The sequence below is a fragment of the Copidosoma floridanum genome, unplaced genomic scaffold, assembly GCF_036245765.1.
Source record: "Copidosoma floridanum isolate Cflo_tuat_1 unplaced genomic scaffold, Cflo_Japanese_pri ptg000027l, whole genome shotgun sequence".
NCBI lineage: Eukaryota > Metazoa > Arthropoda > Insecta > Hymenoptera > Encyrtidae > Copidosoma > Copidosoma floridanum.
The window spans coordinates 4,684,724-4,705,626 of record NW_028321904.1 but is presented as its reverse complement, the minus strand read 5'-3'; the positions used below and the strand labels follow the sequence as shown (position 1 = coordinate 4,705,626).

General features: G+C 37.5%; 2 protein-coding genes across 5 annotated transcripts in view; both read left to right on the top strand.

Annotated features, from left to right (window-relative positions):
* The window catches only part of LOC106640288 (ELAV-like protein 1), a 356,393-nt gene that overhangs the window by 35,184 nt on the left and 300,306 nt on the right, over window positions 1-20,903 (top strand). The window lies entirely within an intron of this gene.
* Window positions 1,437-4,481, top strand: LOC149373759 (uncharacterized). The gene is made up of 5 exons (XM_089595758.1): window positions 1,437-1,694; window positions 1,842-2,219; window positions 2,613-3,676; window positions 3,713-3,980; window positions 4,029-4,481. Exons 1-5 carry the CDS (start codon window positions 1,437-1,439, stop codon window positions 4,479-4,481), a joined length of 2,421 nt encoding a protein of 806 aa, XP_089451884.1.

The window sequence follows — 20,903 nt, the reverse complement described above, 5'->3', positions numbered from 1 at the left end:
TTACCTTCACCGAGAAATACTAAAGCAATATTCTGCGCATAATCGATCTTCTGACGTAATCGTAACTAAGAAGTAGATTGCTGACCATACTTAAGCTGTAAGTCCTTTTATCATATTTACGTACTCGATAATAATGTTACTACCGAGATAACCTCTGCATGTGTCTTTCATGGCGTTTGTTGTGTTATTCCCTTTTTCAAATTTTCTCTTGACACATCAGAAAGGCAGATTGACCACATGGTCATTGTTTATTATTCATACAATTAAGGTTTGATATGTTAAATAATCAGCGTTGTCAGTGTCCGAAAAAATCCATGTTTGAGCGCGATTGACTATGATGTGCTGATAATTAAAAAAAAAATTTGTGTTGATTGCATAACTGTTTTTCATTCATTTTTTTAACCGTTACTATCATAGTGCATGTTTTAATCCTCGTTAACAAGGAGAGATTACGCTTCAACGGGAGCTGTAGGTGACAACGATAAGAATCTGTTCTAATAATAATTGAATTTTCTAGATCTCCTCAAGAAAACGGGACGTCTGGATTACGACGAAACATTTTGGTGCCTCCTGTGAGGTTGAAACTTCATTGTTACACCCTTGCACACGATCGACCCGCCATCATCAAGCGGCAAGTGACGCCAATTCGCTGGCTCAGCAAGCAACGTTAACAGCTGATCACGCAGAGAGGCTGTCAGCTCGCTCAATAACGCTCCAGAGTTGGTAGGTCATCCGAGTTCATCACGTGCAGTGAACCGACACGACGTCTGGCAAGTTGTTCAACAGCCACCTTTAACATCGCTAGCAACGCTGCGTATTTAATACATTAGATTTAAGAAGAGCATGTACGCGTTCGTGTAGTCACTAACCGTTAAAAACTTCAGGTGAGATAAAGTCAAGGGTGTGTGGGCTTGATTAGTGGCATTGCCATTTCTGTGTGATATCGGGTTTTTTTTTTTTAATCTTACAACATGAGCGAGAGAACGATCGGTACTGTGCGCGTCAAGGCAACCTTAGTCAAATCACACATCAAATACTTAAAAAAGGCCTTGAACGAGAAAATGATTGATAAGGCTGGAGCCTTTTTGCGGTTTCATACTCTGCAAAATGCATTTAAAGGTTATAAAGATGCGTATGAACAATTTTTGATAAGTGATAAGGACAATACTGATATCACCAATCGCGAGGAGTTACATACATCGTACTACGCGATTGCGAGCCAAGTCGAAACATTGAAGCCCTAGAACGTGACCAGAACGGAGGGACAGCATCCTCTTGCTAACTCGACCTTTGCTGAGAAATCTTAGTTAATGAAGATCCCTGTCACACCAGTCCCCAAATTTGACGGAGACCACACAAAGTGGGTTTTATTTAAAAATATCTTCTTTAAGATGGAAGATTGAAGGATTGACTGAGATGAAGTAACGAAGTTCGTGATGCTACGAGAGGCTTTAGAAGGCGACGCATTTAAAGAATTTGGCCATTATGTGGTCAGTCCAGAATTATACGCGGTCGCCTGGAAAGCATTTGTTGAAATTTATGATAGCAAGCAAATTCTGGCTAACAAACATCTAGACGCAATCATAGATCTGACTCCAGCAGAGGCTGGGTCAGCGAAACAAGTGGCGAACATCGCGGATGATTTAAAATTACATCTAAATATGCTCAATGCTTTGAATGTACCTCACGCTAAGGTGCGACTCGCTATGAGATTCGTGGAGCGAGTGCTGCCTTCTACTATACGTCAAGAGTGGGAAAGATAGCTAGAAATCGACGAACTCCCGGATTTAGACAAATTCTACACTTTTTTGTACCAAACCTCTTTTAGATTAACGACCTAGGATAAAGATGAGATGCGCGTTACAAAGGCTGTAGAAGGTCGAAAACGAACATCCCAAGAACAGCGGCCCGCAAAATTTCACAAAACCAGTGGAGGGATACGCACATTGGTGACGGAGGTTAAATCTGGTTGCGTAAATTGTCAGGGAGCACTCCAACTGTTTGGGTGTCCCAAGTTTAAAGAGTTAACCCCATCAAAGAGCTGGGCATTTGTTTGGGCTGAGAACCTCTGCGTGAACTGTCTGACCGCTCATATCGAAAAGTGTAGTCGTGGCCACTGCCAGAAATGGGAGTACTATCATAACACCTTATTGCATCAGGATAATAAACCGAACCAGTCAGTTTCACAAAGGTTTGAGCCGTCAACCAAATCATCTGAGGCAACCAATGATCCAAGAGCATGACTAGGCGTGTTTAGCACAAAAGCCCAACTACCTCCTTCACAACTTATGATGAGTGCGGTTGAACGTGTCCGGAACGCTGCGGGTCGGTATATCGAAGCTCGCGCGCTGCTCGACACTTGCTTGAATGTAAATTTGAAGACAACTAAGCTGACTCATAGGCTGAAGTTCACAGTTCAAATCCATTCAGCATCCTTATTGGCACGCTAAATGATTTGAACACCTCTGCGAAGGGTAGGGTCAATGCGCAAATTTGATCACGTATCATCGAGCATCACAGAACGTTGGGATTTCTTGTCGTTGATAACATAGCAAACACTATACCATCGGCACCATTTCCACGTCATTTTCTACAAATACTGAAAAATATAGGCCGACGGCCGGTATGTAGTGAAGCTGCCGTTCAAAAATGCAAATTTAAGTGTAGGAGAATCGAGGGGACTAGCCACGAAAAGATACCACGCGCTTCAGAAAAAATTGATTAGAGACCCAGCTCTAATGATCGAATATGATCGCGTACTCCACAAATATTTAAGCAAGGGCCACATGACACGGGTCACAGAAGAATTATCTAGCTTGTATTTTTTACCACATCATCCCGTGATAAAATCGTCGAGCTTGACCACTAAGGTTCAAGTAGTATTTGACGCGTCAGCGAAGACAAGTAACGGCTACTCATTAAACAACTTGTTAATGACTGGTCCAACTATTCAAGCCAAACTCGCCATCCATCTTGCGCGTTTTCGGATGACACGCTACGTCATCATTGCAGACATCGAGCAAAAGTATCGACAAATTCTTATTGATCCCACTGACCGGAAATATCAGTGCATCCTATGGCAACAAGAACAAGAGGTTGCTACGTTTCAGTTGAATACAGTCACGTTCGGCATTTCTGCGGCACCGTTTCTTGCAATACGGACCTTAAATCAACTGGCTCAAGACGAAAGAAACGATTTTCCACGCACTTCCGAGATTTTAAACTCTCATTTTTATGCAGATGACTTGTTAACGGGGGCAGATAAACTAGAGGATGTTGAATCGATACACAAGGAGATTACTCAGTTACTACGACGAGGCGGCTTTCCGATTCGTAAATGGGTGTTGAACCATCAGCACGTATTACACAATTCCGATCACTGTGAATTTAATCCTGGTGGCTTAGACGAATCTGACACACCACGCAAAACATTAGAAATAAAATGGAAAGCTTCATTTGACACATTCTCATTTTCAATCAAGGAAGTAGACCTCTCCAAGAAAATTACCAAGCACCGAATACTATCTAAAGTCGCAAGTGTTTTCTACTGGCTCAGGTTGCTGGGTCCAGTCACGATGGCACTTAAAGAGATCATACAGCGTTTCTGGGCCAACAAACTTGGTTGGGACGAATCGGTATCTCAAGACATATATCTCAAATGGCATCAATTCGGAAAGTAGTTAAGTTTAATATCGAACTTGACTATTCCCAGATATGCGTTACTGCCAGAACCAATACAAGTTCAAGTCCACGGATTTTGTGACGCTAGCAAAGAGGGTTATGGCGCATGTATGTACTTGCGGTCGATCGATGTCTCAGGCCAAATCGCCGTCAGGCTAGTTTCGTCTAGGTCACGAGTGGCTCCTATCAAACGATACGTCATTCCAGCGCAGCGATTTTTAATCCCCAAACTCGAGCTTTGCGCAACAGTCCTACTAAGTCGGTTGTACAACGAACTTCACCCGGTTTTTCATTTTCCGGTAAACAAGACAGTTTTTTGGTCTGATTTGCAAATTACACTTGGTTAGATAGGAAAACCGTTTCAAGATCTTGAACCATTTGTGGGAAATCGAGTGAAAGAGATTCAAGGTTTACCAAGGACGGTCGAATGGCGCCACGACCCAGGACTCAGTAATCCGGCTGATGCATTATCTAGAGGCCAAACGCCCTCAGAGTTCGTAAGCAATTTAACGTGGTTCGAAGTGGCGCCATGGCTACGGGAGCCCGAGACAACTTGGCCTGGCTCGCGTCTCGACTGCGATGTTGAATTGCCAGAGTTACGCCAATCTACGTGTCTCCTCTCAACCACGTCCGAAGCCCCTTGCTATACTCGTTTTTCGTCGTACCAAAAAATTCTTCGCGTTTTGACGTACTGTTTGAAAGTAAAATACCCGTGCACTAATCCCCGCGCGGCCCCTATCGTAATGGAGAAGCTGCAATCTGAATGTTGTTTGCTGATAATAATACAAGCGGAGTACTGAAGCTAGGCAGGTAAAAGAGACAGGCACGGTGAAATCACCGAAATTGATGACATTGAGTCCTATTATAGATAAGCATGGGCTACTCAGAGTAGGAGAGCGGTTGAGAAAGTCTAGCGTTGGAGAGAATCAAAATTATCCTATAATTCTGCCATCGCGTCATTATATAAACGATCTCATTATCCGCGAAACGCATAAAAGAGCTCTCCACGTAGAAGTCCAAGGTACGCTGTACGCATTAAGACAGCGTTTTTGGTTACTTGATGGTAAAGGCCAAGTTCGTAAAATTGTGCGTAAATGTAACACATGTATTCGTCATCGACCGTTTCCAACGTATGCCAAAATAGGTGATTTATCTCACGCGCGCGTAACCGCAGCAGTGCCGTTTGATCATATTGGAATCGATTGCTTCGGACCGATCATTCTCAAAGAAAAGGAGTTTAGAAATCGCTCGACAATTAAAGGGTACGGATGCATATTTGTTTGCCTTGCGACAAAAGTGGTTCCCTTAGAAATTGCTTCAGATTTGTCAGCGGAGAAATTTTAAGCAGCGTTCAGAAGATTTGTCTCGCTACGAGGTGTCCCGTCCCACGTGTACTCTGATAATGGGACGAACTTTATAGGAACAAATAGCCAACTCCACAAGCTCTATGCACTGCACAGTACCGATCCATTCCGTAACACAATAAATAAGTACACCTCAGCTCATGGAATTACATGGCACTTTAACCCCCCCCCCCTGTCGCCGCATTTTGGCGATATTTACACGGAGAGATCTCTGGTACTACGGTAGTATGTATAGCCGCGTGCACCAGTAGTATTAGCCGCATGCACCAGTAGTATAGTGCATCGTATACAACTGTAGTGCCCGCGCGCTACAATGAAAGTATATGGCTTCTGATACCGTAGTATACAGGCCTCCGCGCAACTGTAGTGCGTGAACTATACTACCGTTGCTTCTGCCTTATACTACAGTTGCAACGCCGATATACTGAATTGGTATATTACCCCGCCTACCAACTTTGCTCGGGAGCCATACCAAATCGGTATTGACCCCAAGCAAATGTGCACACACACACACACACGTAAGTGTTTATATATGTATATGTACGTCGTTTGATGCAGCAGCGGCGGCAGCGGTGGCGCTGCACTATACATATATTAATAACCTCGTGTTTGCCGCTCGTTGGAATGTATATGTATATATATTTTTTTTTATATATATACTTATGCGTATATAATATATACACGATATTTTTTGTATAGCTTTGTATGTATACGCATATATATGGAATGTGCATATAAATAATTATCTTGTGAGGACAACACGGCGCGGTGGCGTAAGATTTGTTTTTATACATTTTGTGACAAGAAAAAGGATTATTTTGAAGTTTTATAGATATTTTAAAATGCATTTTTTTCATTATGATCATCTTTTATTCATTTGCCTAATGCAACACGAGTCCATTTTTGCGAAACAGAGGCTATTAGCATGAACCTTATTTTTGCAATATACTATTAAGGGCTATTTTAGAACGCGTAGAGCTGTTGAAAACGATGTATGTGTAGTTATTTACTATTTTATTTCGGATAAAATTACTTATTGTATACATTATTTTCAGCAGCGCATATATATGCGTTTATTAGATCCCATCCAGTGTATAGTAGTATGCTATACTGTATGAAGCTCGAGAAAATATATTGTTCATTGCATATATATAAATACATCCCAACGAGTGGCAAACACGAGGTTATTGATATATATGTATAGTGCAGCGCCACCGCTGCCACCGCCGCCGCATCAAACGACGTACATATACATATATATACACTTATGTGTGTGTGTGTGTGTGCACATTTGCTTGGGGTCAATACCGATTTGGTATGGCTCCCGAGCAAAGTTGGTAGGCGGGGTAATATACCAATTCAGTATATCAGCGTTGCAACTGTAGTATAAGGCAGAAGCAACGGTAGTATAGTTCACGCACTACAGTTGCATGGAGGCCTGTATACTACGGTAGCAGAAGCCATATACCTTCGTTGTGGCGCGCGGGCGCTACAGTCGTATACGACGCACTATACTACTGGTGCATGCGGCTAATACTACTGGTGCACGCGGCTATACATACTACCATAGTACTAGAGATATCTCCGTGTAGGAATCGGCAATAAAGCTATTCAAGCACCACTTTTATCCCATGGTAGTAGATAAAATGTTATCTTTTGAAGGGTTTACGACTCTGGCCACCAAAATTGAAGCAGTCCTGAACTCGCGCCACTTATTTCATTGTCATCTGGTCCAAATGATCCTGTGGCAGTTTCTCCAGGACATCTGCTGGTTGTTCGACCACTCACTAATCTACCCAGTCAGGATTACACATCTGTTCCTGAAAATCGACTCTCAGAGTGGTGTTCTATAACTCGTGTGTGGCAGGATTTTTGGCACAGATGGCATTTGGAATACCTATCGGAGTTAAAAAAGCGACAGAAATGGCTAAAGGGTAAGGGCGACATCGAAGTTGATACAGTCGTAATTATTATAGATAGTCATCAACCATGTTGTAAGTGGCCATTGGGTGTAGTGACAGAAACTTGTCCCAAAAATGATGGCATCGTGCGCGTAGTAAAAGTTAAAACAGATGAAGGTGAGTACCTTCGCAACGTTACCAAACTTTGCTTGTTACCACATGTAAAGTAAGACGAAAAGAAACTTATGTATCCTATAGAAGCTAATATAGAGATGTAAGAAGAAGTATTCAGGACAGTCGCAAATAATTAAGACCAAATTTTGCTCAGATGACCTCGCAACGCAGGGGAGAATGTTTCGTCGAAAAAAGGGGATTGAAAAAGGGGGACCTGATGCGTTTGGACAGTGGGAGAGAGTTGGGGCAAGCTGTGTGGCGAGCGGCTGTGGCGGGACGTGTATGTGTGTGTGTGGGTAAATGAAAAGAAAAGGAGGGAGAGGACGGAAGCAAGGGAAGGGTGGCAGTGGGGTTGATAGAATGAATCCGGGTGAACTGAAGGAACGAGTGGGTTCGAAAAAGGCAACGGCCATTCTGTTGAGAACCTGTCGCCATGTTTTAATACATCCGTTCATTCAAAAAAAAGGGCAATCCGTGGAGAGAGCGCAAGGTGTAGGAGCATTTAGCTCAAGGTATGTGCAGAAGGGCTGTGAGTGGATGTGTGTAGCGTTTCCATTCGATTTTCCTGGTAAGCGCATTACGATTGCCTCGATAGCAATGAGACCAAGTCTCAAGGCGTGACAAGATTAAGTCGGCGCAACAACCCGACAACAATATCGGTTTGTACTTCTTGAAGGAGTCTTTTTTTTGTACTATTGCTAATCTTGTGCACTGGCACCACAAGTTTTGACGAACTATCACCAAACTCATAAAAACCAGCAACCACCCCGAAGTGGAACCTAATCCCTTGACTTTACGAGGTCAAAGCGTCCTTATTAGGAGCCATGAGAAATCTGAACTCTCTTTCTTGCGTAGGTGAGAACACTGCGTCAGCAACTGATCATCCAATTCGACCCTTTCCTTTGGGCACGTGAATTGAAGTGGCACACGTAGTTACCTTTACCGAGGAATACTAAAGCAATATTCTGCGCATAACTGATCTTCTGACGTAATCGTAACTAGGAAGTGAGTTGCTGACCATACTTAAGCTGTAAGTCCTTTTATCATATTTACGTACTCGATGATAATGTTACTACCGAGATAACCTCTGCATGTGTCTTTCATGGCGTTGGTTGTGTTATTCCCTTTTTCACATTTTCTCTTGACACATCAGAAAGGCAGATTGACCGCATGGTCATAGATTAATATTCATACGATTAAGGTTTGATGTGTTAAATAATCAGCGTTGTCAGTGTCCGAAAAAATCAACATTTGAGCGCAATTGACTATGATGTGCTGATAATTGAATAAAAAATTTGTGTTGATTGCATAATTGTTTTTCATCTATTCTTTTAACCGTTACCATTATAGTGCATGTTTCAATCCTTGTTAACAAGAAGTGATCACCCATTAACGGGAGCTGTAAGCGACAACGATAACAATTCATTCTAATAGTACTTGAATTTACTAGATCCCCTCGAGAAAACGGGACGTCTGGATTACGACGAAACATCAAGTTTCAATTTAAATGAACTTGCTTGCCTTTACACTTGTACCTAAAGATAATTTGGGAAAAACTGAGAAAGGTGCAAGATTGGCTCACCAGATCGTTAGTAACAATAGAGACTCGTGTTTAACAGTGCCCCTATGCCTCCTATAATTTTATTTGATTCGAAAAGATCCCTAAAACAGTGTTTTGAGAAATTGGAGAGTTGGATAATCAGAGACAGGCTAGATGACCTAAGAAACTTTTTAGAAGTACATTTTAAACCTATCTTCACCACGGTTAGAGAAGATCAACTTGGAATTTTTAGTGATGTAATTTAAGGGATTGTTCTCGATTTAGGTACACGGTGGAACTCTCATATGATTTCGATACGCATCGGTAACATCCCATGAATTTCCATTTTTTGGTTCTAACTTTCAAACGTTCTAAACGAAAAGTTGAGTTTTTCTTTATTTATCTTTCTAAAAAATAATGTGGATTAGTAAAAAAAGGGAAAAGTCAAAAAAAAGAGAAAGGTGGACGATAGAAAATGTAATTTAAAAACAGTAATTTCTACTTTCTCTACTACCTGACTCTATTTCAGTTGTCAGTAGCCAAGCAACCGATACGTTGACACCGACCGAACCGGTCGCAAACATCGAATTTTTCTTTCGCAAAAATTTAGTGCTAAAGTGGTCAATAGTACAACAAAATTTGTATATTTCTACAAAATGACAGCAGCAATAGTCGTTTTAAGACGTTAAAGGCAGTCATTTCCTGAAAATAAAAACTTCGACAAGTCACTTGAAGACGAAAAACCCAGATTCTTTGTCTTATTTGAGCTCAAATGCACTGACAACTACAAATGCTTTAAACAGACCTTGTGCAAAAAAAATCTTTGTTGGATCATACTATAATTTTGAGAAACAAGTATTGGGACCGTTGATTCTCTTATCCAAGAATGAAATTACAAAAGAGTTAAATTTTAGTTGAAAAATAATGACTTAAATGCAAAATCATTTTGCAATTATCAAAAATTATTTAAATAATACAAATAATAAATTATTGAACCGAATCCATTTGAGTAATGTAGAGTTGTTGTTGACAACATGTTATGAAACAAAATTTATTTTATTTGATTCTTACAAGTATGAAAATAAACAAAACTGGTGCAAAAAAAACAGACCTACAGTACCTACGGTCGTACAGTAGTGATGCAGAAAAAAACCTTGTGCGCGCTCGCATCTGCAAGTGTACTTGTGGATATAAGGCTTTATCATATTAAACGAACTATGATGTTAGTTGATAAACGTAAAAATTTAATAACCAAGAAAATAATTTTATTGTTGAAAAAAACTGATACAAATAAAAAAATGGATGATTTGGTAGTGAAAACTGTTATAAAGAAAAATTCGTATTAGTAACTCATAAAAAAAGTTATGCAGTTAAAATGCCTATCAAATATAACAGTATAGCATAACACAATTGAATCAAGAAACTAAAGAGAGAGATCTATTCGCTTATTATGTCAAAAAGTTTTTCAAGCTAGATATACAGGCCTCTTGTTTTCCCCCTGAGTGTCTTACAAGTAAAGACAAGGATACTTATGATAATGAAATATGAGAGGCTGAAGGATGAGACGCAATAAAAGTGAAATTAATTTTAATGCTAGATTATAACTGTTGCTAAACTGTGTCTCAATTATTTTTAGGGTAAATTTGGCTAATGCGAAAATTGAAAAAAAAAAAAAAAAAAAAAAAAAGAAGTCTTAACGATCGCTGAAAGACTAATGGGATTACTTACCAGTACAGAAATAGATGTAAACCACATTTTTACGATAAACGATGATACGTTGTACGTAAACTAGAGCTATAAAATGAAGGCTTTAATACCAAATGCCTCAACTAACTTAGTTACAGCTGCTTTTGTTATAGCTCAAGCTTGGTCAAAATTGTTTAGCTACTTACTCGTATTGAGAAGGAGAACCCAATTTACCACTTGGTATAACACTTGGCTGTCTTACGGAGAAATTGTCTGATAAAGGTATCAGTTCATACATAACATCGATTATATCTGGTGAACCAAGGTCTTACCTGTGCAAATGTAAAAAATCTAATGACAATAAAGAGTACGTTTGCAAGGTAAACGTAAAAGGTTTTAAATCAAATTTGATCAACAGTCAAAAGATCTTATAAGTGATATTATGTACAACATTTTGTCTTTTTATGTAAATGCCCTTGTTGATGCTATGAATTATAGCAATAAACAAAATAAACGAATTTATCATATTGTTTAATTGTAAACTAACTTTTTTTTATTATAACAATGAAAATTAGGATATAAAGTAAAAGTAAGAAGGCTGAGTGCCCTTCTGGTATCCTTGCTTACTAATAATTAATACAAACAAGCACATATATAAAAAGGTTTCAGCTAATGATAGCGGTGAATTGGTAAGAATTGATGAGGAAGGGTAATGTACTGTAGCCTACCTGAAAGTCTCTCCAATTTAGGTGTAGGAGGAGGGGGTACCTCCTTCTATAGTATGTATATGGCAGCACAGTGGCTTGGTTCGGAAACTCTTACTAGGTGGTGGAAATTTGTTGTGACGGGCTACTGTGTCGCAATAACTACTGTATGGTATTGCGTATCAATTTCGATTGACCAGCCGGAAGCGCTTCCATTGCACTGCGATGTTTGTCTGTAAACCTTAAAAGTTTTCAAAAAACAAAGCATTTTGTCATTAGAAAACATGTATAATGATACTTATTTATTTTTTAACATTTTCATCCTAGTTGTTACAGTTACCAAACTCACATTCCAGTGTTAGTTACAAAGGTGAGAATAAAAAAAATAAGTAAACTATAATTATTTGGCATGTATAGTCCGCTAGTGCTGCCCCTTTCTTTGCCCGAGACTGTCTGAGTGGAACACCGTAGTTTGTTAACACAGTATGTAAAATGTTTTAAGTTAAAAGTTAAACATTTTTGACGCTTCTGAGAGGGAGAAACTTCTTCTAAGAAACATTTCGCTCAGAATCTATGCAACTGATTTACTCAAATAATAAGCTGTAAAAAGTAAAAAAAATTTAATAATTCCAAAAAAACCATGCGTTTCTTACGCCATAAAATAGTTGCTGGCCATAAAGGGTCGTTGATTTCCACTTTTTTGCATCATTATAAATGAAAAGAGCTATTTGTAAGATCTGTAAACATTCAAAATTTACAAAAAAATACAGTTATACATTTTTTTAATCTCGAAACTTTGTTAACAGAGCAACAAACTTCTAAGGCCTAATTTGTTTACTTTTGGGCACCTATAATAAATTTAAATATATATTATTCTATGTATTTAAAAAACAAGAAGACTAAAGTTATTACTGTTAAGGTTATAATGGAAAGCTAATCTTCAAGCTAGAGCTATTTGTACTGCTCGTTTTCAACGTCTTCCAGTGTTACACCTGAGACGTTGGTGTCTGTTAACTTTCAAAAAACAGGCGTTGGTTTCCTTTCAGTTTTTTTTTATAATTTTTACAGGACAGTAACGTTACGGTGGGGAGAAAAATTCTGACGACACGTCAAATGAAGTTGTAGAAGTGAAGTTGGCCGTGGCTTGATGTCCTTTTTTCCCCATCTTTTTTTGAGTCGTGCACGCTACAGTCATCGTGCTTGTCTTTTCTCTCTCGCTCTCTCTTTCTTATTCAGTCACGGTAAAGAGTCAGCATCAGCACCTCGACAGCGTATAAAAAGGAGTCAACATACTGCTTGCTTTGCTCTTGGGGCAAAAATCAGATGCCGAACAAGGCTAGCTTGTACTTATTTAAAGGAGGGTGACATCCAGAATAATAACAAGGTCTTAGACAGAGATATTTTGGCGGACGATAGCCTACTTGCGGTGATGTTGTGGAGTATTGAGGTACTTGCAGCTCTATCTGGCTTAAAATTGGCCATGTATCGCGCGCACGGAAATGTCTAGGTGTGAGAACCTTAAGATCACCGATTTTGCCAAGGGCATCAGCGATCAACTGTTCAAGACCATCTCAATACCAGCGAGCACGGTGGAGAGCTCCTCGTAGGTGAGGTGGCGTGAGCCAACATGACACGATGAAGATGCCTTTTGACGCATCTTCAACACTATGCAACGGTCACAAGTCAAAGTTGAAAACTATCTGAGAATAGATTCCATTCAACTTTAAATTCGCTGACGAGGCCATCGGTACCAAGCTGGCGCCAGGTCATGTAAAGATGGACGTCTTTGGGGAGGTCATCGAGTAGCTCAGGGATTTCAGCCACCCATTCCTGCAGTGGAAAACCACTGGTGCTTAGGAGGCCAATTGCCTAATCACGAATGCGTCGGGCTGTTGTGATATATTTGGCGCCTCAGAGAATGTCGTCTGCGTAACGATTACGCATGACTACAGACACAGCGTCTGGCCAGTCATGACCTTGATCCTCGCACAACCGCTGTATGGTCAAGAGGGATAAGTACGGTGAGCATGAGGCACCATACGTGATGGTCAGCAATGGGTAGTAGGGGGGAGACGTGTATGGGTCCCGACTCCATAGGATTTGCTGAAGATCGACGTCCCGTTCATCAATCCAGATTTGGCGGAACATCATGTGGATATCGCTGCAGAATGCAATACGATGCCAACGCTAACGAAGACACACATAAGGCAATGCTGTCTGAAGGTTTGGCTTGGCGTGAAGAATATCATTCAGACTGTAGCCACTGGACATTGGCTTCGATGCGTTGAAAACGACGGGTAATTTTTGGTTCTGATCGCTGTGTTACCAAATACCGTGTCACTGGAGATAGTTCACTGAACGATAGTTGTTGCTTATTTGAAAGGATGGCACATCCCTCATGTGCTTGAAGGAGATGTACTCTTGCATAAAACGGTGGTATTTAGCTGCCATCTCAGAATCTCGTTCGAGGCGTCGGTCGACCCAACGCCCGCTGAATGGAAAGTTTGCTAGAGAGATTGTTACCAAGGAGCCTTCGCCCATTCCGTTTGAGTGTCAGGCACAATATTTACCAGCCATCAGGCCGTCTGAAAAGCATCAGTGGTCTGTAAAGCTGCGTTTACATTCAATTTCTTGGGGAGATTATTGATGGACCTGTGGAATATTTTTGAGCTTTCAAAACTGTTGCAGCAATGCAGTGAGCTGGCGGTGCTGTGTTGGATCATTGGAGGACTGCAAAGTCGTATAAATAGCCAGTGCGACCAATTCTGCTCCCAACGCACAGCCAGTGATTATCCAACCCAGAGCCAACTGCTGGATTACCATATCGCAATGCTGGATGAGGCTGGGTTGCACTAGTTGGGGATACAGGTCGGCTCCGATGAGGACGTTGATTTCCTGAGATGTGTTGAACGAAGGATTAGCCAGTGTTTTAAAATTCACCACAATAGAGCCACAGATAAATCTTCCGCTGACGGTGAGACGATACCGAGTTGGACGAGGCACAGCGTGGTAAAAGGAAGCGTGGCTGCGCAGCCTGGCAGCACGAGGACCAGGTGAGTTTTCGCCATGGAACGAGCTGCATGATTTCCTTCAGTACCAAAGATAAGCAGGTTGATGGGTTGTAGTCGAGCATCAAGCCTACGTGTAAGATCAGCAGATACAATGGTGACTTCTGATCACGACTCAAGTGTAGCTAAAGTGAAGACAGGCTGACCGAGAGACCCACTTAGTTGGACTTGGGCCGTGGGCAGCACGACTAGTCAGCCCTTCGAACTTTTCTTGTTCTTGCTATTGCCGGGATATTGGTTGTCCAACCAAGCTTTCTTTGATGGTGGGGCGTCGTCGTGGGGGTCAAGTCAGCGCTGGCGACTGGAATCGTGCAGCAGTCTCTGATGTAATGCCATGCAGGTCCAACAGGAGAATTAAGAGGGGTAGTCCTTTGTGAAATACCTCAATTGGAGGCAGTTGAAGCATAGACGTTCATTGTGGACAAGCTTCTTCTTGGCGCTGGTCTTGAAGCCCTAAAATCTGGTGCAGTGCCCCAAGTAGTGAGCCTCATCGCAGACTGGGCACAGTGGGGACTAGCCGCAAATGAGCGAGAGGTATGCTCAACCACTGTTGATGCGGGCAGTCGCAGGCTGGACGTGCTGGGCTGACGACTTGGCTGTGAAGTCTTGATGGAACTGAGTGCACGGCCTCAGCGCTTCAGGAAAGTTGTCAGGGCACAGAATGTCGTCACATTTTTCATGCCCACCAGATTCAGCTCTTCCGGCTTTTCCATCTCATCTTTTCAATCACGTGACAACCAATCTTTTAAGATAGGATGTATAAAAACTTTCTGGATAAACAAGAAATATTTGAACGTACATAAAAGTCAAACAGTGAAATAATAACATAGCAAACGCATTGATAACAACTTTTGAATATTTAAAAGTTATGTTTTATGTCAGTAGTCATAAAGAAATAGAACGCCCTATATCCTTTACACAGCCTAGTAAGCAACTATATTGTAACATAAAATGCTTATAATGTAAGAGTTTTGTTAAAATTCATATAACATTTATATAATAGGGACTATAATAATCATGTACAAGTTATCTGATTTCTTATTTTGACTTATAAAACTGATAAGATTAAATCAATTTAATAATGCAAAAACAACTTTTTGTGTTGATATCAATAATCACTTTTTTTCGAAGTGATGATAAGTTAAAAAAGTATAGATAATGCCACTAAGAATAAACCTAGAAGGCATGAAACGATATGTGCCAGTGTCCTTGGTGACGGATATGTAGGGTTTGTGGGTAAGCACATGGCATCAAATTCACGTAAATTGTAAATATCGTTAAGTATCTAAAAAAAGTCAGTGTTCTATAATAATACCTGAAACATAAGACGTGAGGTTAATTTCATTGTTAGTAAGTGCCTTTGTGTCTTCTTGGAGAAAGTACTGACATTCTGTCATTTCAGCCGTTAAAAGCTTAGCACATTTGAGCAAAAACTGATTCTTGTATCTAATAAATAATACGATGACGACGACAATGATGATGACACGACAACGAGGACGATAACGATGACGATGAAAATAACAATGACGATGACGATTAAACAAGAAAGTACTAGAAGGTAAAAATTCAATTTTTTATTGTTAATTTACAACTGACATCAAAGTTAGTGTGTCTTATTTTTTCTTACTTCTACATTCTAAGAAAGGTATTACTCTAAGCATTGAAGATCTTAGACTCTTAAATGTTGGTTGTGACAATGGTGAACAAAAATTTTACGTGTAGTTATTTTTGATTAATGTATTTAACAAAAATTAGGGTGTGCAGTTATTTTATGCAAAGCAATTATAAAGTGATCTGATAACTCAACAGTTTTACGTAAAATCACTGTTTTTGCGAATATTTTTGCGTTTAACTCGGAAAAAAAGCTTTCAAGAAAGTAATACTATTTAAACTTTTTTGTCAGTCAATATATTTTCTAAGAGACAAGATTTTTTTTAATAAAAAAATTTTTAAGTTCCAGTTTTTAAATGAGCAAATACTGTATAAAAATATACCCTGACTTAAACACACTAAAAAAAAAAAAGAAATTATTTCTCAGTATTATCAATTTATAATATTATAGCATAAAGTACACAGAAGATATACTTAAAGTATTTTTGCATGTGGTCTAGTTATTTGTGCACAATGTAATTTGCAAGTAAGGATTTAAAAAAATGAGATTTAATGCTAGCAATACAAATTTGACCTGACTCTACCCCCGATTTCTTAATATGTATTCTTTAATTGTAACACAATCAATCATTAAAAAAAAAAATTTTAAATTCTTTCGTAATACCCTTTCAATTTTTTTTCTAAAAAGTCTTAGTAGTAAAATAACATAACTCTATCAATTTTTAGTAATTTTTAACAAAATTGAATACATGAGAAGAGGGCTGTTGATAGAGATAAAAGGCTGTTGATAAAGATATTAAGACTTGGCAAGCTCAAATTGTATTGTTATAACCAAATTTAAAGATTTATAAGATCACTGAATAATTGTTGTTAATAAGATAAGGGTAGAATAAAAAAAATTTGGTAGTATTCGTCAATACTTGTTTTACGTGGACTGATAACTTGTAGATAGAAGTGCTGACTATAGACTGTTTCAATTAAACTAGTAACTTACGAGACCATGAGTTTTCTTAAAGTTGTAGGGACCAGTGCCAGCAAGAGAGCCCGTTCCAATAACCGTGTGGTAGTTTCAAATCTGATGTGGCGGAAAACAATGTGTTTTCTAATTTTTTTCGGTATGGATTGTTATATTTTTATTTTTTTTTATTTAGAGTACTGAAATAAAAGACAATTAGCAACGATGATGGAAATACTTATTATCAAATTTTTTCAAAACGTTAGTACTACTAGTATAAATAACCTAATTTTGGGTCTAATATGATTTTCAGAATCGGTACAACTAGTACAAACCTTACTTTTTTAAAGCTCAAAATTAAAAAAAAAATTTGCGTGTTTATATTTTAAATAAATTTTTTTTTTTAGAAGAAAAATACTGGTTTTTAGCGAGCTACCTCTTAAGAATTGTTTTAGGGTTTCCTCAATTACTTTTTTTAAACTCTGTGTAAATATTTATCCATTGGTTGGCTTGGAAAAAAATTTCTTATATTATTACTTTCAATTCAGATTTGGTTTGTTGTTTATAATTTTTTTTATGTACACTTTTACAACGACGTTTTATAGCATCTCTTCGGAAAAAATTTTACCTATACTGAGGACACAAAATTTGTTTTGTTTTTCTGTATAAGTAAATGCCTTCTTACATGTGTTCGTCTTTTAAATGATTAACTACTAATAAGACATAATTTTTACTTATTATCTTTATGTTTTCTTTCTATGACAATTAAAATTTTTATAGTTTTGCATCGCTATTTTGCATATTTTGCATAGGATTTTTTTTTTTTTCATAAGTTCACAATGCCTCTTTAAAAAAAAAAATAAAAAATAAAGCAGTATTAGCACTTAAAAGAAAGTTGAGGTGTAAAAAGAACTCTAGTTCATAAAATAAATTTTATTTCATATGTATACCTTATTTTCTTTTTGAATGTTAATAACATTGCATTCAGATTGAAATCCATACTTAAATAGGACTCAAACAATTCACAATTACGATTCCAGGATATGTTGCTGTCCCGAGTGAAAGGAAAGTTTTTGAAATTTTAAAATTCTATCATAGGTCTTATGGTAAATCTCATTTTTTGTGTCCCAAATGGTTTTATGAATTTTGATGTTTTAACAAAACTTTGTTTTTCTCTCTTATCTTATGGTGGGCATAAGAAAACATTAGAATGAGACGTTTTTAAAAAGGGTTGAGGTAAGGATGTAGACATACCCATTAGATAGAATAAGTATACATATAATACAGGAAGATTTAAACGTCATGTAATTGAATAAACCATTAAGACTCTCCACCTAGTAAACTATATTTGTTCAAAAATTTATTACTGATGATTAAATTTATTATTATTCAGACAGAAAATAATAGAACAAAAGAAACATGGATAAATGTTATGCAGCAGTGGCAGAAAGGTATAAGCAAATATCGAAATAACATTTATCTGAGAAAAATTCTAACTTCCTCAAAAACGGGGTAGGGGATTAGCTCTTCTTGACCCTCTTATGCTATCATGTGATGAGAATTTCTAAGAAAGTGTGGGAGGGACGAGGGAGCTGTTTAGTCAGTAACCTATATTGACCATACAGTAAAGTATACTTACAATACATTCTAAGAATCGGTAGGGGTGATATAGGGTGTGTCAGAAGTCCATTAAATTTGCGAGGTTGCCATAGAGAGATATTGAGGCACAAGGGGAATTATTTACATTTGTACTAGGTTAAATTTACAAAAAAATAAAAACGATTTTCTTTTTTTCTGGCGTCTGTCAAGAGCTGTGGGGGACCATCATGGGTGTGGGAAGATGCGTGGTCAGACCTACCAAAATAACTGTATAATATTTAAATATATTTACCTTAAATCTAGATTGATTTTTATGAAAGAAATACAATCAGTTTGTTTTTTACAACTCTTCTATTGGCAATGCTCAAATTCGCTAAGAAAATTTTAATTAATAATCATTAAATAAAAAATGACATTATCAGTCCTATAAACGATTCAAAATAAAGTACGCAACATCACAGTTCTTATTAAATGTAAGTTAATTTAAGTATCATAAATTTGTAATCTAACAATTGTTTATAGGACAAATTTAATCGTTTCAAAATGTTTAATACTATTGTGTATTTTGTGAAAAACCATAAGTTTTCTTACCTTAAAACCTTATTCATGATGCGCTATGATTACTTACTTACGTAAAAAAGACTTACACCTGTGAAAAAGCATATACATACCCACGTAGGCTTTTTGCTTTATAAATACTTATGATTCTTAGTAGTAAACTTTATTTAGTATATTTTAGATTTACTAACAGAAAACATCCTAAAAAACTATTAAGTAATGAAAAAACAAATCTCAAAAATAAAAATTTTTCAGAAATCTAGAAAATAAAAATAAATACATAGTATAAGAATAAAACTATATAATTTAGTAGTGATAGTTGGAATGAGAAAAATAATAAGCTTTGTTGTATAAATTATGTATTCTAAAAAAATGTTTTTTCTTACGTTGATAAACATACTTTTATTTTATTTATGCTTTTTTCAATTTAGTACTTCGTAAGAAATCTCCTAACCTTAAAGGTATATTTTCTTACTTATATCTTACTACTACTTATTTTCTTACAGATTTCTTATAGTAAAATTACAATAAATAAGAACAAGTGTTCCTTGCTTTGAAAAATCGTGGTTTTTGATGTTAATAATGAACTGCAACATAAACATAACGTTCCTATATAAAAAAAATCTAGTACCACTTTTACGTATTATACAAGCAAAAAAAGCCCATTTTTGGGTAGTTAAGCACTAGAGATACGGCAAAATACATTGGAAAGCTGACGAAAAATTGCGTAGAAATAGCACATTCATGTAGATGGTCTCGCTTATCCGTAATAAATCGTGCAACTAAGAGTACAGTCCCACGGTACAAAATAGAGCGTGCGTTCCTATGAGCTATTGTGTTGAGTCTATCCCACTGCTGCAAAGACTTACAGTGTATCAGGATAGACTTAACACATTGGCCTATAGTGGCAATTCTATTCTGCATGCTCTACTGCACTCCATGTAACAGCAGCCTTAAAGTATCTGGCTACGAGTCTGAAACTCTGTAAAGCAACCAGTGTGACCAAAGAGGACACTGGCTTAGCACACATTCCAAATGATTTAGGGTGTGAAGTTTAGTTAGTCAACATATTCACCAATTTACTAACAATAAAAGAGCTACTTATTAAAAAATAAGTATAATGTTTTGTAAATTATTTTTATGATATATGTAGATTGAAAATAGTAATTAAATAATAAAATAATTAGTAAGCTGGTAAATAAAAAGTTATAAATAAATTTAATTTTTCACTCTCAAGATCGTGGGCCTCTACCTTCTACGTTAAGTACTTTAAATCTGTAACTCTGATTTTTAAAACACTCAAACCAAATGATTTAGGGTGTGGAGCTGATTTAGTCTTTGACTTCATTTAGAGCTCCTAACCCCTCACCATAGATACTTTAATAACACAATCATCCCATAGTTCTTATGTATTCTAAAGCCCTTATACTAGATTACCTCGGTCAGCGATAAAGTACATGTAAACTCTATTTTTTGGGATAAATATATAAAAAACTTATGGCAAACTAATTTTAATGACTTGCATCTTCTATCAATCTCTTGAAACAGTTGACTAGACTAGAAAGTTATTTATTCTTGTAATGAAACTTGAATAATTGTTGAAGGTTTAAAGTCATAACATCGGAAGTTGTTAGCATTTTTGGCACAAAAGATTGTAGTCGGTTTGATAAAATAATTACTAGTTTATTAATACAAACTAATATTTAACTTAACGCACTCAATTATTACAATGAAATTGCGTCAAATACGCAGGCTTATGAGATTTAAGGACATGTATCACACATACATTTTCCTGATAGTTATGGTCAAAACTTTGGACGTATATTCATTATGTATACCAGAAAAATGTCCCACACAATATTTCTGATTGTTTCACTGAACCACTCTGTATACTTTTAATTTCAAAAAATTTTCAGCTCATCATATAAATTAAACTACGAAATTAGCTGCTGGTGAGTTTCAAAATCCAAGCTCGTTACTCATTAGTAATTTTATTATGACATAAGACATATTAAGACTCATATGATCTACCGATAACAGATGAGCTTGAATTCTAGTACCC

Bases quoted from the DNA above. Each gene is read 5' to 3' on its own strand.
- LOC149373759 (XM_089595758.1), top strand. From the start codon at position 1,437: ATGCTACGAGAGGCTTTAGAAGGCGACGCATTTAAAGAATTTGGCCAT. The intron at 2,220-2,612 runs GCAACCAATGAT...TGAAAAATATAG, and splicing joins CGTCAACCAAATCATCTGAG to GCCGACGGCCGGTATGTAGT. The intron at 3,677-3,712 runs GTAGTTAAGTTT...GACTATTCCCAG, and splicing joins AAATGGCATCAATTCGGAAA to ATATGCGTTACTGCCAGAAC.